General features: G+C 58.7%; 1 protein-coding gene and 1 non-coding gene across 5 annotated transcripts in view; both read left to right on the top strand.

Annotated features, from left to right (window-relative positions):
• EPN2 (epsin 2) overlaps positions 1-20184 on the top strand; it is a 37114-nt gene extending 16930 nt beyond the window's left edge. For 3 of the 4 annotated variants that reach the window (XM_007448408.1, XM_007448410.1, XM_007448409.1), the window contains 7 exons: positions 4216-4328; positions 5685-5777; positions 6556-6730; positions 14892-15065; positions 15674-15760; positions 17772-17984; positions 19886-20184. In XM_007448408.1, the coding sequence (XP_007448470.1) occupies positions 4216-4328; positions 5685-5777; positions 6556-6730; positions 14892-15065; positions 15674-15760; positions 17772-17984; positions 19886-20184 (1154 nt within the window). Of the gene's footprint in view, positions 1-4195; positions 4329-5684; positions 5778-6555; positions 6731-14891; positions 15066-15673; positions 15761-17771; positions 17985-19885 lie in introns of all 4 variants that reach the window. The other variant, XM_007448407.1, reaches the window with a different exon arrangement.
• On the top strand, positions 4673-4745 carry TRNAG-CCC (transfer RNA glycine (anticodon CCC)). The gene has a single exon. It is a non-coding gene; the product is annotated as a tRNA-Gly (tRNA).
• Positions 20185-20205: the final 21 nt, after the last annotated feature.

Below are 20205 nucleotides of genomic sequence, written 5' to 3' on the forward strand. Positions count from 1 at the left end.
CCCCCGTCCTGAAGGTTACCTGGCTGTGGTGGTACTTTAGGCTCTTCACATTTTGCAGCTCTTTGGCTTTTCCACAACGTATTTATGTTTCTTTTCTCTTTCAATGTTAACCGGGGGTGATCTGCGCTTATTTTCTCCTAATTTGCCTTGCTTGACTAAAAGCAGTCTTTCCTCTACTGCCTGTGAGCTGGGAGAGGGAGGGCCCTGGAGGGTCTCCCTGGGGAACGGGCTCAAAAGCCTCCACTCTGCGTGGGAGTGTCCTTGGTAGCCGCGGGTCATCGGTGATTCGGGAAACGGCTGGTGGAACACGGGAAGTTGTCGCTACATTGAGGAAGACCCAGTAAGCACTTCGCTGCAGTTCAGTAACGAGGAAGGAACTTAGCTGGACCGGGGAGCTGGTCACTGGGGGGCAGAAGCTGGCCCTGGGCTCAGTGCTGGCTCCCCAGCCCCTCCTTCAGAGACTGGCAGAAAGAGGAGGGCGGAGGCCCCGGCCGCCAGAGCCACAGTCCTCTGCCCATGGAGGCCCGGGGCCAGAGCGGGTACCAGTCTCTGGTTTCTGCCGTGCGAGATGGGGGGGGGGGGCTGTCTGGTGGCTGTGGACAGAGTGGAGAGCAGTGACCTGGGCAAGGCCTGGCCCCCAGGTTGGAGGGCCACTGTGTCTTGGGTCCTCCTGACCCCCCTCCCTCCCCACACTTCACAGACGTGGAAGCAGAAGCCCAGAGAGGTGGCCATTCGTGTGCGGTCCCCCTGCTGCTATAGGGTGGGGACAGGACGGGAGCCCTGGCATCCCCATCAGCTGTTGGGCACGGGGTTGTTAGGGTGGTGGCAGTGCTTGGATCCAGATGGGGTCTTCTTGGAGCCCCGCTGCCTGGCGACCTTGCATTCTTGCCAGGTTGTCAGATGTGCTTCGTGTACCCTGGCGACAGCCTGCGTGCTAGGGCTTTACGAGAAGTCCCCGTGGAGAGCCGCCTCTGGGCCAGCTGGGTCTGCAGAGTCTGTGCCCTTCACTCGGCGTCCGTGACTGCAGACACCGCTTACGTGCTTTCTAGGAACACTGCAAAACGTAGCCAGTGAGAAGAAGCAATTTCCTGTTTTTCTATTACCTTGACCGCTTTGCTTTCTTCTTTCGAAATTCCCCGACCTTGCCCATCTGAAGCGCCTTTGTTTTAGGGGCGCGTTTGGGGACCTGTGTGGGTCGGCCGGTCCCTGGAGCAGGCGAGCAAGGTGAGGTCGGGAGGCCCTGCAGGAGACGCCAGCGGTGTTTCTGGTTCTCGTCATAGCCTGTATTTTGCGGGAGCTGTTTGGCTTGTGTCAGCTCCCTGTTCAACCTCCCCTGCCGAGCTTTCTCAGCCAGGGTAGCAGACTGGACAGGGTGAACGGGGGGCCCACTGAGCAGGTGAAGGCTTTGTGCTTCTCCCCACGGGCCCGTCTCAGCTGCAGGAGAAGGGTGGTGACACGCTTGCTCGTGGAGTGATTTGCTTGTGCCCACGGTGCCGGTCTTCCCTCGAGAGGGTGCTGGGTCAGAAAGCAGCCTGAGACCCGAGAGCGGCCCAGCCCCCTGAACCCCTGCTTCTTCCACTGTCCCCATGAGTTGTGGACCCTCAGATCGTCAGAGTGGGGCGAGGGCCAGGCTCCGGGGGTCAGAAGGGCCCATTCAGGCCCCTCTCACCACCACCTCTGTGTCCACTGCCCTGTCCTCGAGCACAAGAGGCCCTTTGTGGAGACGAGATGCTGTCACTAAGGCAGGAACGTCTCCGCCGGATGCCTCCCTCGCAGCTGAGACCGCCGTGTGCAGCTCAGCTGACTCTGGGCTGGTGGCTGTGAGTTCTTCCAACTGCGTGACCGAGAGCCGTGCCTCCTCTTATGAAAACCACAGCGTTTAGGGGAATACCCTTTGTCTAATTTCCATACTGATGTGGTGAGCTATTTCCGTGTGTGCCGGCCACGCGTTATTCCAGCAGTGTCAGCTGTGTGGGGTGCAGACGTGCACGTTTGCATTTGAAGCTGGGCTGGCCTCGCAGTTATGCTGAGAGGCTCGGGGGACAGGGGTCCTCACGTCTCCGGCAGGCCCTGCGCAGAGCCCGGCCCATTCATCCCGGTCCCGCCAGGTTAGGCCAGGTTCAGCTTTCCCTGCCAAGATGGGGCTCTCTGTTCAGGGGGCTTTTTGGGGTGTGGGATGGGGTCTGAGATCTTCTTTCTTCACTCCTGGTTTCCATTTGGGAGTAAACGAAGGGTGTCGGATGTGCCATGCCTGCTGTAAGCTGAGGGTTTTGCAAAGCAGCCTCAGAGACTCTTACCGGGAAGGAGGCTGGGAACGGGCCGCCTGAGTGGCTGTGACCTGGACGGGAGAGCCACGTGCGTCACAGGAGTCCCCCCACACTGTCCGCCACGACTGGCCAGCTTCCTTTGTGCCCACCAGTCTGGGTGGTGATGTTGCTTCTAGAGCACGAGGAAGCCAGAGCTGCCGCCTGTGACGGGCAGAGGTGAAGTTTGGAAACAAACCAACCAAAAATGTGCTTTTGTTTTGGTATATTGTTAAGAAATCAAATTATTAAGGTAGATTTGAGGACATTCTGTTACCATCTAGCTTTATTTCTTAAGAAATGCTTTGGAAAATAAAATTGGGCGATGCACTAGGCTGGGATTTGACTTGATTTTATTTAGAAAAATATGTTTGTGTTTTTTGGATAACTGCAGCATTTTGCTGTTTGACCTGTTCACTAGCTTAGAGTAGACATGAGGCAATTGGTTGCTGGCTTTTTTTTTTTAATGTTTCTCTTGGTTGACAGTAAATCACAGTGGACACACTGTGCTTCGGGCCATGTGATTGTTCCCGATGAAGTGTCACTGCCGTGTGTTTTACGCGTCTTTCCTAAATTGCAGGACAGAGTGATGCCAATTACAGCCCCCGCCCTGCACTGCCCCTGCAGCCTCGCCTGTTCTTCTGTGGGTTTTTCCAGGACCCTAACTGCATCTCGCCTCTTCTCCCGTTTTACTCACTTAGGTTGGAGATTTAGGCAGAGGCAGCATTTGCGTGAGTGCTGGGGGCTGGGTCTGCTGGAAGGGATGTAATGGAAGAAGGGGGCTGACGAATATACAGTCAGAGCATCTTTAACAGCTAGCCCTCGGCCATGCAGTGGGATCCTCCATCTGCCTGTCCATCCATCTGTCCATTTATCCACGCAGTGGGTATTTGCCAGCTGCTTTGTCAGACTTTGCGGATGGACGTGATGGTGGGAAGATGAGCCTGGGCCGTTCCCTAGGAGCACCTTCTGACATGACCCACCAAACTGCAGAATAGGGGTGCTGGGAGAGAGGGAGTGCTGACCCAGCCCTGGCAGGAGGCCGGCCCCAGAGGCCCAGAAGGAGGACGGGGCAGAGGCACCCAAGGCGGTGGCTCCACAGCTCTCCGGGTGGCAGGGCTCGTGCTGACAATTCCTGTCCTGGGGGCGGCGGGCAGGGGTGGAGCACTCTTGGGCTGCTGCTCCCGAAGCTTCACGCCTGGTTTCTGCGGGCACCCAGGCTCCCTGGCGCAGGAAGCGTGATGGTGCGTAAGCCCAGCGTTCTCCGCGTGTGGAGCCCAGCCTGGCCACAGTGGGGTTGAGTGAAGACCCCTTTCTTTGGGAACCAGCTGGGAATTCACATCTCATCCCTTCATCAGATCCGCTTCATCAAAGCAGGTGCTGCTTCAAATGCTTAAACTAGATAAGTACTCAAGCACACAGTGCCTGTGTATGTTTTTTTTCCAAGTCAACATGCAGTTTTACTTAAAAAACAAAAATTTTCAGGGTTACTGCAGAAATGTTTGGTCTTCATTTTCCATGTCCTTAGGACCGGGAGATCCGGTGAGATTCTTACACATGCGAGGGGGGTTCTTGAGAGGAGCGAGTCCACAGAGGCCATGTCCTTCTTTGAATGATCTTTGACCCAGCTTTTCAAGAACTGTGTTCTCGACGTTGTAAAAACTCAGCCCCCCTCCTTAAAGCCGTGCAGTGGAGATAGGCTCTGACCCCTGAGAGGCCTGAACTGGCCGCCCAGGGCGTTTGTCCTGGCGAGCGCTGCGTGGCTGGCGTAGTTGTGACGTTCCTCGGCTGTGCGCGCAGCGTATTCGCAGAGCCCCGTCTCCCAGCCAGGGTGGCCCTGTGGGTGTGAGATGGGAGCGGGCGGCTGGCCAGGGAGCGCTGGTCCTTCACGCTGACTTTGCCTCCCCCGCAGCCACCTCCCCACGGGTATCCTCAGAGCTGGAGCAGGCGCGGCCGCAAACGAGCGGGGAAGAGGAGCTGCAGCTGCAGCTGGCGCTGGCCATGAGCAGAGAGGTGGCTGAGCAGGTGGGTGCCAGCAGGGATGCGCCCCGTGCGGCGGGGCCCGGGCGCCCTGGCGCGGAGGAGGGGCTCTAGCTAGTCGGTCCTGGGGATGCATAGGTCAGAGGTGCTTCCCGGGAGCGCTCCCGTGCGCTCGGCCGGGCTCCAAGCCAAGTGTCCACAGCCCTTCGGCACCGAGTGCGGACCAAAATCTGCAAGGTGGGTCGAGAGCATCTGGACCCAGAAAAGGATGAGACAGAGGCTGGGAGGAAAATGCCCAGGAGATCAGACTCTGACATTCAGACGTGGGCACGTGTGCAGTTTCTCTCTTATAAGCACACGTTACGTTAAGATGGAGGAGGAGGGGGTGTTCCCTGGTGGTCCAGTGGTTAGGACTCCGCACTCCCAGTGCAGGGGGCCCAGGTTTGATCCCTGGTCAGGGAAGTAGGTTCCACATGCCTGCTGAGCAGAGCGGCCAAATAAATGAATAAACAATAAATTAACAAACAAACAAACAGGTGTTTACAAAAAAGATGGAGACGAAGGGAAAGGAGCAGCCTTCAAAGGGCTCGGCCCTTGGCTGCCGCTTTCAGGCCGGACTTGCTGCCCTTTGGTTAAAAAAGGCAAAGGAGTGCAGCGAGGCCTGCGGCCCCTCTCGCTTGGCAGTGCTGTTGAGCACTCGGATGGAAGAGGCGGGTGTGGGTGACTGGAGTATCCCAGAGGTCCACGTAGCGGCCAGCTCCCGGCAGGGCCCCTCGGTCCACTCAGGACGTGCGGCCTGCCATCGACGGGAGGTGCAGAACACTCACGGGGAAAATGGGGCAGACGGACGGGCCAGCCCGTCGTAGTTCCTTGCTCCTGTCTTACGGTAAAGAAGACGCAGTGAGTGTGTTTACTTATATTTCATCATTGTATAAAAAAGCTAGGTCAGCCCAGTCTTTTTATATTTGCTGACTGTGCCTTGAATAAATGTAAATTAAATATAACGAGTCGTTTCTGGTAGAAATAATATAAACACACACTCATTTTCTGGAAGCACACACAGTGGGGGCAGGATGGAATGACCTGTGATTTCTGTCTTCTTTCTAATTCCTTTCTGGGTTGTTTGTTTTTATAAGGAGACATATTGCTTCTACAATTAGAAAGAATTTTGAAGTCATTTTCATTTTGAGAAAAAGTATTTTACAAGTATTTCCCTTCCCCCATCCGGCCCCCCGCCCCTGGCACACCTTGGGGTGGGAGAGGCTCATGTCCAGGTGTCCCCAGACCCTCCTTTGAAGTGACTGCGATACGGCTTTGGTTTCCGGCTCTGGCCAGGAGGGCCTGGCTCCTGGGGACCTTGTTGCCGTGACCACCAGCCTCAGGGTCCATTGTTCTCTACAGGAAGAGCGCCTCAGGCGGGGAGACGACCTCAGGTTGCAGATGGCCTTGGAAGAAAGCCGCAGAGACACAGTTAAATTTCCAAAAAAAAAAGAGGTGAGTGCTTCACGGGCCGGGCGTGGGGGGCAAGTCAGTGTGTGAGACCCTCCTGAGCCCAACCCCCAGCGGCTGTCTCAGCCAGCGGCAGTGAGGAGAGGGCGGGTGACACACACATCCGCCCGAGGGGCTGGGCCCTCCCCTGACCCCGCCTCAGTTCCGTCCCCCCAACCCCCACCCCGCGCAGCTCCGGTCGCTGCTCCGAAAGCTGCTAAGCGTCAAGTGCTTTGGGACAGTTTCTTGGCCCAGGGTAAGCCGGCGTCCTCCTTGCTCTCTGCCGGGCTTCCTACCTGGGACCTAAAGGTGAACTGGACGTGGCTCTGCCCCTGACAACCTCGTCATCCCGTCGGGAGACAGACCCTCCCGCAGGGCCAGGGCTCCAGTGGCCTCCCTGTTCCAGTGCTGCGGGGTCCCTGAGGGCAGCCAGGCTGGCTGTGGGAGCAGGAGAGTGTGGCGGCCCCCGGGAGAGAGCCCTGGATGACGCTGGCAGCTGGGGGGACCGGGCGGGTCGGGGGGCCGCGTCTCGGAGGGAGGCAAAACCCCTGTTCTCCTGGGAAGCCCCAAGGACCTGTCGACAGACGGCGGGCGCTTGGCACGCAGCAAATAGCCAGTGTGGGTGGAGCCTGGTCCTCACTGAGAAGCGGTGATGTGGGGCGGCGCAGTCCCGGGTCCTCTGGGCCCGCCAGAAGGCCTCTGCACTGCAAGGGGCACGGGCGGACACTGGCCGCAAGGGCAGCAGGGTAAACCTGTCCTCTTTCTTCGGTCCTCGTCTCAACAGCATGGCTCCCACCCACAGCAGACCACGCTGTTGGACCTGATGGACGCTCTGCCCAGCGCGGGCCCTGCTGCCCCGAAGGCGGAGCCCTGGGGCCCTTCCGCTTCAGCCAGCCAGACCAACCCCTGGGGTGCTCCGGCAGCCCCCGGCAGCACTTCGGACCCCTGGCCGTCATTTGGTAAAGACCTCCCTCGTACGTCTCCCCTGCCCGCCTGCTGGACGGGGGAGTGGCTGCAGGGCGCGCGGCTCCCTCTCACCTGGCAGCGGTGTTCTTCAGGAGAGTCTCTCAATCCCTTTCGAAGTCGTATGGGGTCGGTAAGCAGACGGGCGGCCTCCTCAGTGCCCGGGAGAGAGCGTGATCCCTCCAGGAGCTGGTGAAGCCAGCGGGCTTGAGGAGCGCTGAGTCCAGTCAGCGGCTGCTTTTGGGAGGGGTTTGGGGGTCGCAGTGGTGGGAGAGAGACAGACTTTTCCCTCTCTACCTTTTTTTTTGTTTAACTGTTCGACTTATTTACCAGGGATAAGTATTACCTGGTCAGGAGAGAGGGAATACATATTTTTTCAACCAGCAAGCTTGCCCAGCCCTCCCATTGGCTGGTGGACAGGGCTGGGCCCCGGAGCTGGGTGTCCTGACTGACCAGGCACTTGACCCTCGCGGGGAGCTGGGGGGGTCTCCTGCGGGTGGGGCAGGACCACCTCCAGTGGTTGGGGTTCTCACACCTGCAGGCAGTGGAAGCCAGCAGCTGGGGAGAGGCAGCTGGTGCCCAGAGGCAGCTGAACATCACATGGGAATTCTGCCCACGTGGTTCTGCTCTTCTCAATTGTTTTTAATCAAGATAAAACTTACACGACGTAAAATTCACCATCTTACCCATTTTCACGTGGACAGTTCAGTAGTTCTTAGCCCTCCATGATAGCGTGCGGTTATCAGTACCGATCCCAGGACTTTCCATCGCCCCGGAAGGAAATCCCTTCCCATTAGGCAGTCACCCCCTGTTGCCCCTCCCCCGCCACCAGTCTGCTTCCTGTCTCTGGAGTTGTCTGTCCGGGCGTTTCGTCTGTCATGGGATCACACAACACGTGGCCCTTCTGACTCCCAATTAGCATGTTTTCAGAGTTTGCCCACATGATAGCACATATCCGTCCTGCATTCCTTTTTAATGGCTGAATAATATTCCATTTTATAGACATACCACATTTTGTATAACCATTGAGCAGTAAGGGAAGGTTGGAACCTGAAATTTTGAAATCAAATTTTCAAATGTTGACAATGAATTTTAAAAATTAAGAACGTGGTTGGAGCTAATCAAAATGCACCTGCAGTGGCCACGTGTGGTTGGTTCATGGACTGCCACTTTGCCGTCTTTTGCTACTTGCCCAACCCAGGGCTGTCTTCTTGGTTCTGATGCACTTGGCATTTTTACCAGTGACTTGGGGAAAACAGCATCAAAGCCCAGAGAGGCTGTTCGTTCCTCTGAGGTCACACAGCAAGTGAGGGGCAGGCTCAGTGCTCATGGCCCCCGTCCTGGAGTCATCACGCCATCCCGGACTGCCGCTAAGGCCTTCTGTGGCCGCTCATGTCCAGGAAAAGTCCCCTCAGACTGCAACAGGGAGCGAGAACCGGTGTTAAAATGTTAGCTTGTCTGCTTCCTGCGTCCCCTGGGCCTGTGTGTTTTCACGTGGTTGGGGTCACATCGTGGGTACGTGTAGACATTTCTTTCTTCCATACACGGGGAGCCTTTCCAGGCATCAGTCAAAGCTCTAGACGTCAGCTCCCGTGGGCAGTGCTAGCGCTCTGCCCTCAACAGCGTTGCAGGACGCGGCCTCAGCCCCGCTCCCAAGCTCACTGGACCGTGGTGACCATGAACTTGCTTCCTTCTTCTGAGATGCCGCTCTGGAGCGAGATACAGTGTCAGGCTTACTGCTTAGTCTGTGGTAGAATCTGCCAGTGTGTGTTTGGGGAACACCCCACCACCCCGAAACAGCTAGAAAGATCAGAGTCTCTTCCCCAGCACTGTGGGATGCGACCCCTGGATGAAAGAAGCGCTGTTGTGAAAGCCGCCCTTGGTAGCGAGCCCTGCCTTTACCAGCTTGTGCCAAGGGGCCTCGGGAGGAAATGCTGGGGGCTGGGAGGAGGGAGAGCGGCGCCTGCCAGGTCAGCAGGGCACTTCCTGCACCTGCCAGACACAAAGCAGCCGCCTGGGACAGCAGGGCTCATGGCCTGTGATTCCAACGGCCTTAGCCGGCTCAGCCCCCGCCCCCGCTCACTCCATGACCCGCCATGTGACTGCTTCCCTGTCCCATGGAGACTCGTCGTGGGGCTCGGGGAGAGCCGGGCACGCTCCCTGTGAATGGGCCCTCGGTCCTGGCCTCCCCTCCTCTCCGTCACTCAACAAGCGCCTATTTGTCGGGTGTGTGGCCCGGCTGGGCCGGCCGGGGCTGTGGTGGGCGGAGCACAGCGGGGTCCATCGTGTCCCACGTGCGGTCAGGAGGGCAGTGCCCGAGGCCCGGGGCGGTGGGAGGCCAAGGAGTTCCAAGACGGCCTCTGCCTGGCAGGGCAGTCTGGCCCCCCTTAAATGCCGGCTCCTCACGTGATGCTGTGTCCTGCTGTTTGGCTAGTGAGCGCCTGGCTGTGCTTGAAAACATGGCTCGGGTGTCCTGCTTGGGGAGACAGGGTCACCCTGTCCTCAGGACCCCTCCTTCCCCGTGGTCGCCAGCTGCCCGTGACCCACATGCTAGGTACAATCGCTGGGGCCGTGTTCCTCTTGCAGGGCAGGGCCTGGGCCTGCGCCATGTGGGCCAACGATGCTCAGAGGAGCGAGGTGGTGCCGACGGCCGCCTGTCTGTGGCAGGGTCTGGCCCCACCAGACGTCCGTCTGTCCATCCGGCCTGCGATCCGAGCAGCCCAGGAGCTGGGTGGTTCTCCCGCACCAGCTGCTCATCCTGGCCGCTCGGGAAGCCTCTAAAAATGCACATGCCCAGGCCCTCCTTGGCATCTGTGTGTGCGGGGGTCAGTATTCTACTCACAACCCCAGGGGATTCCCAAGGGCCACAGCTGAGAACCGCTGGCCTGGTGCCCCCTGAGCTGCATGGTGAGTGAATCCCTCTGAATCAAAGGCGTTTGTAGATTCTCTGCGTGGGCTGTGCAGAGTCGGGGCGGCTCTAGCTGTGTGTTTCTACACCCGAGTCAGACATTTACGTGGAACCTTCCAGAAGTGCTCTCCAGCGTCAGCGGTGCCCATGGCGGGAGTCGGGGTGACTGCAGGGTCCCCGCAGCCCTGAGACTCTGTGGGTCCCTCAGGCCCCATCAGTTGGCAGCACCTTCGTGTGTCAGGTCCTCTCTGAGGCCCGGGAGAGCGGCGTGAGCTCAGCCCCCGTGAGCAGGTGCCTGTGAGGGGGCTGCAGGGTGGGGACCGTGCCCCCAAGCGGGCCGGGGAGGCCGTCTGATGGGCAGGACGCCATGTTGTACCCAGTGGGGTACAGGTGGGGATGGTAGCTCTGCCCTCAGGCCGGCTCGACCCAGTGGCTGAGCCGGCGTCACCAAGACCCAGGCCCCGTGCTCTGCCCCCTCCCACTGGGCCCCTCCCCTCTCCCTTTGGCCTTAGAAGCTCAAGGCCTGGCTGGCGGCTCTGGGTGCTCACAGCCCGGGGATGGAGAGGATCTCCCTGGACCTCATGGACCTCTCTGGGATGCAGGAGTGGGGAGCTGGGACTGGGGGTGGGCTGGTGAAGACCCTCCCCTGTCGCAGCGCAGGGTCCGCCCACTCAGACCGGGACTAGGGAGTGGTAAGGGGACAGTTCTCCCGAGGAAGATCAGCAGATCCCTCGAGAAAAGAGGAGGTGGGTGCTGGAAGGTGACCAGGGAGCGTCTCCCGATGGGGGCGCGTCTGCCCAGCGGTCAGGCGCAGGGGAGGAGTGCAGGGCTCCCAGTCCGTGTCCTTAGGCACAGACGCGCTGGGACATGAACTGTGAGCTCGCAGTTCTCGCGGGCGCTGCTGAGTGGGGGAGGTCGAGGCCCCACGGGAGCCAGGAGCAGCCTGGCACTGGGTCCGGGTCCTCTGCAACCTCCTCATCCTGTGTCCTCTCCGTTGCGTCTCGGACGTGAAGACACGTCCCAGCTCTTCTAACCTGCAGTCCAGCTCCCTCCCTGACACAGTTTCCACCCTGGCAGCTCCCTCCAGTTGAGACAGGAAACCGAGGCCCCCGAGGTGCTGTGTTGGGGGCAGAGCGAGGACGCACCCCAGCTGTGTGACTCCAGCCGGGACCAGGTGTCCCGCTGGCCGAAGTGGGCCCGGGAGAGTGGGGTACGTCCCGGGGGAGGTTGTTCTGCGTGAGTCGCTGGGCGGACGGGAGTGAAAGGTCGGAGGAGCTTCTGGAAGCCTCAGGAGGGTTGTGGCTTGGGGGCAGCGGCTGGAGAAGCCCCAAGTCCACACCAGAGCTGGCCGGCCGCCAGTGGGTGACAGGCGTGAGGCTGCCCTGGCTCGTCCGTCGTGGTTGCTGTGGCAAGCCTGGCGGGGGGGGGGCCGGCCGGCGGCGGTACGTCTTCTTCAAAGCCAAGGAGCCCCTTTCACGGCTGGGCCCCGTGCAGTGCCCTGCCTAGGGGCGGGCCCCGGGCGCTGAGTCCACGGGTGTCAGGGAGCAGTGCCCGGTCTTTTCACCCCGCCTGGTGCCCCCAGGAGCTCACTGTCTAGGGAGACTCCTGGTAAGCAAGTAGCCACGGAGCTTTCTGGAGAGTGCTCCGGAGGAGTTGGGGGCACGTGCAGGCAGAATTGGGACACGGCTTTTTGAAGTTCCAGGAAAGTAATGTTTGAAAAGATAGCGATGGAGGGCTTTCAAGAATTGTGGCGAGGGGCTTCCTCTCAGAGCTGCGGAGCCTAGTGAGCCCTACACAGGGTAATCAGAGAAACCCACACCCAGATGTGCAGTCAGGAGACTGGAGGACAGCAAAGGGAGAGGACATCAGAGATGACCCCCCAGGAGCAGAGAAGAACGGCAGTCAGGCCGGCGGCCCAGTCCCAGCAGTGACGAGAACGTCGGGGCGGCGGGATGACGTCCTCAGGGCCCACTGGGAGAACACCCTTCTCCTGAGAACAACGGTGAGACAGAGAAACCACCGAAAACCTCACCCACCAGAATTCTGCATCCGGTAAAGTTATCCTTCAGGAATGAAGGTGAAAGGATACCATTTGCAGCCCCACAAAAACTGCCAAGGGAAGTTCTTCCAGCTGACATGGAAGACAACCAGATGGAAACTCAGATCTCAGGAAGGAATGGAGAATATCAGGAATACAGAACTAGGCAGGAGAAGATGTTTACATAAGAATATGAGAAAGTTGGAGCAGCGTGATTCATAAGCCTGTGAAGGTGTCGTCTCAGCAACTGGAGAGCACGCGTTCTTTCCAGTCACACGCGAGATGCAAAGCGTCAATTGCGTGCTAGGCAAAAAGCCTCTGCCAAGTCAGAAAGCTGGGTCGCATAGAACGCACCTTCTGACCACAGTACACTCAAGTTTAAAGTCGGTAGCAAGAAGATAAGTAGAAGACTCCATACGCCTGACATTTTAAAGACACCTACATTCTTGAGTCAGATAAGAAATTATAGGGACAGAAATATTTAGAACCAAATAAAAACGTAAATACTTTCATATCAGAATACATAGGACAATGGAAGTGATAGTAAGAGGAAAATTTAGAGCTTTTAATGTTTGCATTAACCCAGAAGAAAGGCACAAGATTGATGAGGTGTTGAGGCTTGGATGGTGTCACACCCAAGTCAAGTGGAAGGAACGAAACAGTGAGGAGAACAGAAGCTAACAAGTTAGAACACAGAATAATATCCACAAACACAGAAGTTGGTCATTGAAAAGAGTAATAAAATAGAGAAATCTCTGGCAAGAGTAGTTCTGAAAAATAAAGAGGAAAGGCCAAACGTAGGTGCAGGTCCTGCCGAGATTCCACATAGAGTAAGAGGTGTTTGATCAACTCTGTGCTGACAGGTCTGAGGACTTAGATAAAATGGATAAATTAGAAAAGTAGATTCAGCAAAGCTGGCGGAAGAACAGTAGGACACCTGTAAATAGGGAAAGTCCTGTAATCATTAAAGGAACCGAGTAAGTCACTCACCTCCCTCCCGTTCCCTAAATCACCCAGAGGGCTTTGCTGGGAGTTCTCAAGCCATTCAAGAAACAACTCCAGGGACTTCCCAGGTGGTCCAAGCGGTTAAGACTCCGCACTCCCAATGCAGGGGGCCCGGCTTTGATCCCTGGTCAGGGAACTAAATCCCGCGTGCCGCAGCTAAAAGATCTGGCGTGCTGCAACGAAGATCCCACGTGCCGTAACTAAGACCCGGCGCAGCCAAAATAAGTAAATAAATATTAAAAACAAAAAAGAAAGAAACAACTCCACTTTATACAGACTCCTTCAGGGGGTGGGAAAAGGGAGTATTCCTACTCATTTTATGGGCTAGCATAACCTTAACACCAAAACCAGACAGAAGATGCACAGTGTGAGAACAAACAGGTGAGGCCAGGCCCACTTAGGAATATAGGTGCAAAAACCCTAAGCAAAGAAGCAACTATAAAACCAGAACGAGAAAAATATAAAAATGATCCAGTACATCATGAAAAACATTGTTTCCAAGGACCAAGTCTCTAGGAAATGTATTAATGTACCATGTTAACAGGCCCAAAGAGAAAAATCATGTGATCATCCTATTAGAGGCAGAAACAGGCTGACAAGATCCACCAGCTCTTTATCGCAGAAGTCTTAGCAAACTTGGAATAAGGGGGAACTTCCATAACCTGATAAAGAGCTTCTGAAAGGAAAGACGCCTATTATGGTAAATGGTGCCATTTAATGGTATACATTTAAGAGCAAAACGTGGACACAGTCTGTTCCCCTGCTCTGCGTTGGGACGGGTGGGCCTGGCCAACAAAGCGAGACGGGAAAGTGAGGGACTTGGAAGAACTAAGCTGTCATCGCTTTCAAGGGATGTGACCGTGTACATAGACTCCCAAAGAGTTTCTGCAAATGCGGTGATTGGAATTAAGAGTTATTAGAATTACTGTAAGAAGAAATAGGTTGTAACTAACACAACAATGTAAAGCAATTATACGTTGCTTCTTTAACATCCAATAAAGATGTTAAAGAAGAAAAAAAGAATAAATAGGATGAATTTCAATGATTAGAATTAAGAGTTTAGCAAGATTGCTGAATACAGAAATTAGTATACAAAATTAAATTGTTTCTCTGCATAGTAATAAGTAACTAGAAAATGAAGTTTTAAAAATATGCCAGTCCCTAAAGTTGTATAAATTCCTCATGGAAATAAAGGATAAAGTAAAAAGTATGATCCAGTCCATGTGCGAGGGCATGTGGAGGTGGAGTTCCTGCGTGTCCCGAAAAGCACAAATTTAAGGAAAATTCTCCTGCGTTCTACTCCATCCAAGTGAGAACTTCTCTGTTCATCAAAAGATTCCATGAGGAGAGTGAAGGGAAAGGCCACAAGTTAGGAGAAGGTGTTTGTAACTCAAGGAAGAGAATCAGCACCCAGACGTGGAAGGAACCCGTCAAATCAGTGAAAACAAAAAACCCAGGGGAGGCGGGTAGAGATGGGACCAGGCCCCTGGTGGGAGAGGAGGCGTGAGGGGCCTGGGAAGGAGCGAGCTGATGCCCGTGTCTGCGGTGAAGGGCCGCGTGTGCAGTACAGTGACAGCTACACCAGCCGTGCCTTGTGTCACAGGTTGCAGTATTAGAGAGCAGTAAACAACACGTTTCAGCTACACACCAGCGCAGCTCAGTCTCCCGGATAAACCTCTGCGTGAACACAGCCGCCCCCGAGAGCACCCCGACGGTGTGTCCGGTAGCACACGGCTCAGGGGCCCGGCACCGCTCGCCCCCTCGGCCCCCTCTGTGGCGAAACCGGAGCTCGTGGAGACTGGGGTGGGGCACGGGGGCCACGCAGTGGTCGTCTGAGATGCTCTGCAGGGGGAGCAGGTGCGTGGGTGCTCTGTGCAGGTGGATGGATGCATGCGTGCATGCACGACCCACTCCCCACCCTGCACAGGCCCGGGCGTTGGAGTCTGTCCCATCCTTTAGGGAGTGGATGTGTTAGTGCACAGCTGTTTGTTTGATGCCTCTCCATGCCGCACCGCGTGTCTGCTGCGTGCAGGCAGGGAGGACGCTGCCAGGCAAGCTCTGCCGAGGCAGAGGCCGCGGGGGCTCTGTGCTCCCTTCCCCGGGCGCTCCCCCCAGGGTGCTCCTGTGGCCTCAGGTCCTCTCCCTCTCACCTCGGCTGCCCAGCCCTTTCTGGGAGCATCTCTGAACCAACCCCGCCTTCCCACAGGTGCCAAGCCAGCCACCTCCGTCGACCCATGGGGGGTGCCCACCGGAGCCGGCACACGCTCCGTCCCCAAGGGCTCCGACCCCTGGGCCGCCCCGCAGCAGCCAGCCCCCAGTGCCGGGAAAGCCGCTGATCCCTGGGCCGCAGCATCGGCCGCCAAGCCCGTGTCCCCCTCTGGTGAGCCCCCCGCCCCCCTGGCCCCTCGGCTTCGGTTTGGGGAGGGGGAGGGGGGGGCAGGGGCAGCCGAGAGCCCTGCTCTGCGTGGGGAGGCCCCTCCCGGTGCCCTCCTTGCCCACCCAGGGACCCCCCACCCCCGCTGCCCCCCGACTCTCCGAGTTCTCCCCCGTGAGGGCTACGGACGCCGGCCCACCTCTGGTCTCCCCCCCCCGGCTCCGTCCTGTCCTTCCTTCTGCTCACACAGCCACAGCGCCCGGCCCTTCTCCCTGCGGGGCTGGCGGCCTCTTTCCCCTCATGCCGTGAGAATGTTTGAACCGTGGGCCCTTCCCAGTGCCCTCCAGGCAGAGCTGTCAGCCTGCTCCCCCTTCCCTCCTCGGCTCTCTCTCTGGAGCGTCCCCCCGGGCTCTGGGCTGGAGATGTTGTGTAGACGCTGGCTGCCCCCGCCCTGCAGCCCAGCGCTCCTCTCCTGCGCCCGGCGCAGACCACGGGGCCAGCTGCCCTGCCCTGTTCCCGAACCTCTAAGGATGCGAGGTCCGGGCCCCGCCGTTTGGGGAAGCACATGGCAGAGAAGTGGAGACATGGCACAGTCACTACCGCTCTCTCCCCAGGGGCTTTTGATCTCTTCAGTAATTTGAATGGTACAATTAAAGATGACTTTTCTGAATTTGACAACCTCCGAACTTCAAAAAAAGCAGGTACGTAACGTAGGTGGTGGTGGTGGTTTCTGTGCCGTCCTGTGCCCCTGACCAGCCCAGTTGCTGCAGGCATCACAGTCAGGAACCTGGCGACTCCACGCGTGTGCACGTGTCTGACCTGGGAGCTGGGGGTCTGACTCAGGGATTCACATTCACGGGCCAGCGGCGGCGGGAGTGCCCTTGAGCTTTCTGTCACCCTCTCCTCTCCAGCCACCTCTGTTCCTCGGCCTCGCACCCTGGGCCCTGTGGCCGCTGGCGGAAGCCCACTGCCCTGGCTCCCCGGCCGGCCCAGCGTAGCCCTGCCGTCTCCACCAGCCTTCCTCTGCCCGGCTCCCCAAAGGCGCCCCCTTTTCCAGACCACCCGGCTCTCTGTGTGGGCAGACATCTGTGACGCACACACGTGCACGCACGCACGCGCGCACGCACATGCACGCTCTGCAGAAGACCCTGCTCCTCCCTGAGCGCCCCTGGGCTGGGAGGGGTCAGGGCTGGGCGGAGAGAGACTGGGCCCCGAGGGGCAGAGGGAGGGGGCTGGATGCCCTCTTCACACAGCCCTGTGGGGCTGGGGACAGAGCCAGGTGGCGCCTGCCTTCCTCAGGGCCACCCCTCCCAGCTGCACCGAGCAACTTTTCTCCTTTTTCTCTCTTCTCCTGGCTTCCCCGCTCCCCGTTTCCCACTGCCCCCTCCCCCGCCTCCCCCAGCAGGCAGGGCTGGGCTGGCCTAAGGTAGGAGCAGCCTGGCACCCCTCACCGCACCCCCGCCGCACCCCCCGGGCCCTCTCAGCTCCAGGGGCCCAGAAGCAACTTAGAGCTGCTGCTTCCCCGGGTTTCTTTTGCCGCATCAAAAAAGCAACAAGATTCCGTGTGTCTCTTCCACAGGCCAAAGTACAGCCTAACTGTCCTTGCTCGCTCCCCACCCCTCAGGGAGAAGCCTAAGCGCCCTTCCCTGGGCCTGTGAAGTATTTACCCCAGTTCTGGAGGTGTTTCCATTGTAGAAAGTGTGGGAAAGTTGATGGAAGACAATGAAACTCATCTGTAATTTTCCCATCTACACATGGCCGCTGTGCTCCCTCCCAGCACTTTTTCTGAGCTCTTATGGACACAGCCTTTGTTGTTGCGCTCGTACTTAGGGAGGGAGTCGAATCCTGCCCCCACCACTTTTTTTTTTTTTTTTTTTCACCACTTTTATGGAAAAGCGGATTGGGAACATTTTCTTTCAACATTACAAATTCTTTAGAAATAGCTTTGTAGTATCTCTTTGTAGGGCTCAGCGACAAGTTACTGGGTTCCGTAATATATTACGGAAAAACCCGAACTTTTGGCCAACCCAATGTTTAATCGTTGATTTTGGGGAGGGCATTTTAAGTTGATTTCAAGTTGTGCTAAAGTAAATAATGCTGTAGTGAACATCTCTGTGCTTAAACCCCTGCTCACACTTTGCATTATTTCCTGAGTCTGGGCTCCTGGGCGTGGGGCTGCTGAGTGCAGAATCGACGGTTCTTCGGGACCCGTGTCCCCATCACCATCTCACAGAGCAGAGCAGCCTAGCAGAGCGGCCACATTCCTGCCGGCCTGCCTCAGCACACCCTCTGTCGGCTGAATTTTTAAAAGTCATTTGCTTTCTTCTTACTGTCAAGCAATTCATGTTCACCGTAGAAAATTTAGAAAATGAAAACATTTAAAAAAATGTGAACTACTCATGTGTAGCCACCAACCCAAAATGCCATCTTAATATTTGTGGAGATTGTGCTGCACTGTTCTGTCCCTGCTCCTTCCTCATCGTGCCTTCCGTCCCTGGACTCAGGTCTGGTAGTACTTGCCCTGCCCTGTGGCTGACCGTGGCTCCAGGTTGGGACTGTTGGAAATAGCACTGCAGCGATCGCCCCATTCCTTGGGCAGCCGTACGCATCCCCGGCGAGTCGGCGTCCGGGAACATCGGGGTTTGCTCTGGACGCTTCAGGGTTGGATGAGCCCTCCAGGCTCACCAGCCCGTGTGTGTCCTTGTCTTGCAGCCAAGGCGGCGTCTCCACCGGCCCAGAACAGTGGAACTACCAGCCCCGACCCCTTTGAGTCCCAGCCCCCGACCGTGGCCTCAAGCAAGCCCAGCGGCACCCGGAAAACCCCCGAGTCCTTCCTGGGCCCCAACGCAGCCCTGGTGAACCTGGACTCGCTGGTGACCAGGCCAGCCCCGCCGGCACAGTCCCTCAACCCCTTCCTGGCACCAGGTATGCTTGCTTCCCGGCCTTCCTCTGGCCGTCTGCCCTTCCTGAGAGCGGCTCTGGGGCAGGCCTGTGGGCGCTGACCTCCCCTCCACCTCTGCGGGGGACTCTTCCCTCAGGGACCACAGGCGGGGACCAGGCTCAGGGGCGTGCTGGCCCCGGCTGAGCAGTAGCGGAGCGCCGGGCATCCTGGACCGGCCCTCGCGCCTCTCCGGGACTCGGGGGCTGGAAAACAAAGCCTGTCCTCCGTTGAGACCACTGAGCAGAAGCTGCCCCTGACTTGGTGCCCCAGCCAGGGAGACCCTTTAGCGAGCGCCAGTTTTAGGTCAGCTGGAGGCGGATAGTGCTGGGGCTGAGGGGAGGAGCCTGGGTTTGCTGCCCAGCGGCCCCGTTTTCGGGTTGAGGGTAACTGGGCTCTCAACCGAAAGGTTGAGGGTAAGGCTGGGCCATGCTCCAGGGACCCCAAGAGCCCTCACTTCGCCCCTGCTGCTGGATTCTGCCGTATCTGGGGCTGGAACTCACCCTTGCCCCCCAAGCCCGTCCTCCCTGCCGGTGGGCTCTCCACCCTCAGGAGCTCCACATGGGCTACAGGACAAGCCCCAGCCCTCGAGGGAGTGGCCAGGGCCTCCGTGTCCCGTGCCCCCACCCACGCCAGCCCCCTGTGCGCTCAGCCCCTCAGCTGCGTGAGCTGCTCTCTGCCCCCCGCTACACGTCCTGTTCCCTCTGCCGGGACGTCTCCCTTCTCTTCTCCGGGGCTGGGGATTCGGACCCCCGCCTTCGCCTCTCAGTCCGGGCAGCCCTCTTCCTTGAGGAAGCTCCCGCCCTTCCCCAGAGTTTTCCCAGAAAGGCCCTGGGCTCCCCAAGGGCATGAACAGGTCACCTTCAAGGTGTTTGGCCTCAGACCTGAGGACTTGGCAGGCTGAGGTCAGGGACCCTCTGGCAGAAGCGGTGTGTGTGTGATGCCTGGGTCCTGCCCGGCCGTGCACTCCTGAGGTAGGTAGGGAACGTGGTTGCCACCAGTGGGGGTGGCTCCAGGGCAGAGCTGGCCGACAGCCAGGGGTCTGCCCCGAAGGCCCCTGCAGGAGCTGCACTGCCAGGCCGTGGGGGGCCGGTCAGGGCCTGGGGGCTACAGCCAAGACGCAGGAGGCTCCGGCAGCCCCCCGGCCCTCCAGGGCCATCCTCCTGCCTCTGCCCCTTTGTGGTCCTACTCTGTAGTCTAGTCTGCTCATCTCTAGCCGGGGTGATCTGATCTGCACAGCCCTCTTCCCAGGGCTCCGAGGAGCGACTGATGCAAGAGCGTTGGGGTGCCCTCGTGGAGAGCAGGCGGCATCTCCTCTGGTGACCTGGGGGTGCCTTCCTGGCAGCCTTTGTGAGCAGGGGCTGGGCTGAGTTGGAGACTCAGTGCCGGCAGCGCCTGTGGTTTTTGGCCAGGGTATCAGTAGACGTTTCTGCTGAACTCGGGGAAGGGCTTCTGGTATGAGAGGAATTCGGGAAACACTGGGCGGGGTGGAGCTGCATCTGCTTCTAGACTGCAGGACTTCTCAGAGTCTTTACTATGCCAGGGTCCCCAGGTGCGGGCCGCCCTGCGCTTCCCGCCTCCCCCTCCCCCGTGGCTCCCCTCTCTCCCCGCACCTCTCTCCTCTTCCCTCTCCCTCTGGTCGCAGAGCTAGGCTGGCTGGCCGGCTGGCTGAGAGAACGAGGGAGGGCGCCCAGGGTACCAGCCCGGAGGAGGAGCTGGGCCCCGTGAGCCTGGCCCCTCGCTGGGCTCCTCACGGCCTGAGTCTCCCAGTCCCAACACCAGGCCCAGAGGGGCGGGCGGGCTGACCCGGTGGCCGCTGTGCCGCGGTCGTCCAGGCCCGGGCACGCTGCAGCTCTGACCGCGGCCACCCTGCCCGCTCTCTCTCCAGGTGCCGCCGCGGCCTCAGCCCCGGTCAACCCCTTCCAGGTGAACCAGCCGCAGCCGCTGACGCTGAACCAGCTGCGGGGGAGCCCGGTGCTGGGGAGCAGCGCGTCCTTCGGGCCCGGCCCGGCTGTGGAGCCCGTGGCTGTGGCCTCCGTGACGTCCGCAGCCTCCCACCCAGCCCTGGGGGCTGGCGGCTCCTCCCTGCCACCGCTGGGCCCCGCTGCGGTGAACATGGTGGGCAGCCTGGGCGTCCCCCCGTCGGCAGCTCAGGCCACCGGCACAACCAACCCGCTCCTCCTCTAGTGCCCCCCCCCCCCGGCCCCC

The sequence above is a fragment of the Lipotes vexillifer genome, unplaced genomic scaffold (assembly GCF_000442215.2).
Source record: "Lipotes vexillifer unplaced genomic scaffold, Lipotes_vexillifer_v1.1 scaffold533, whole genome shotgun sequence".
Classification (NCBI taxonomy): Eukaryota; Metazoa; Chordata; class Mammalia; order Artiodactyla; family Lipotidae; genus Lipotes; species Lipotes vexillifer.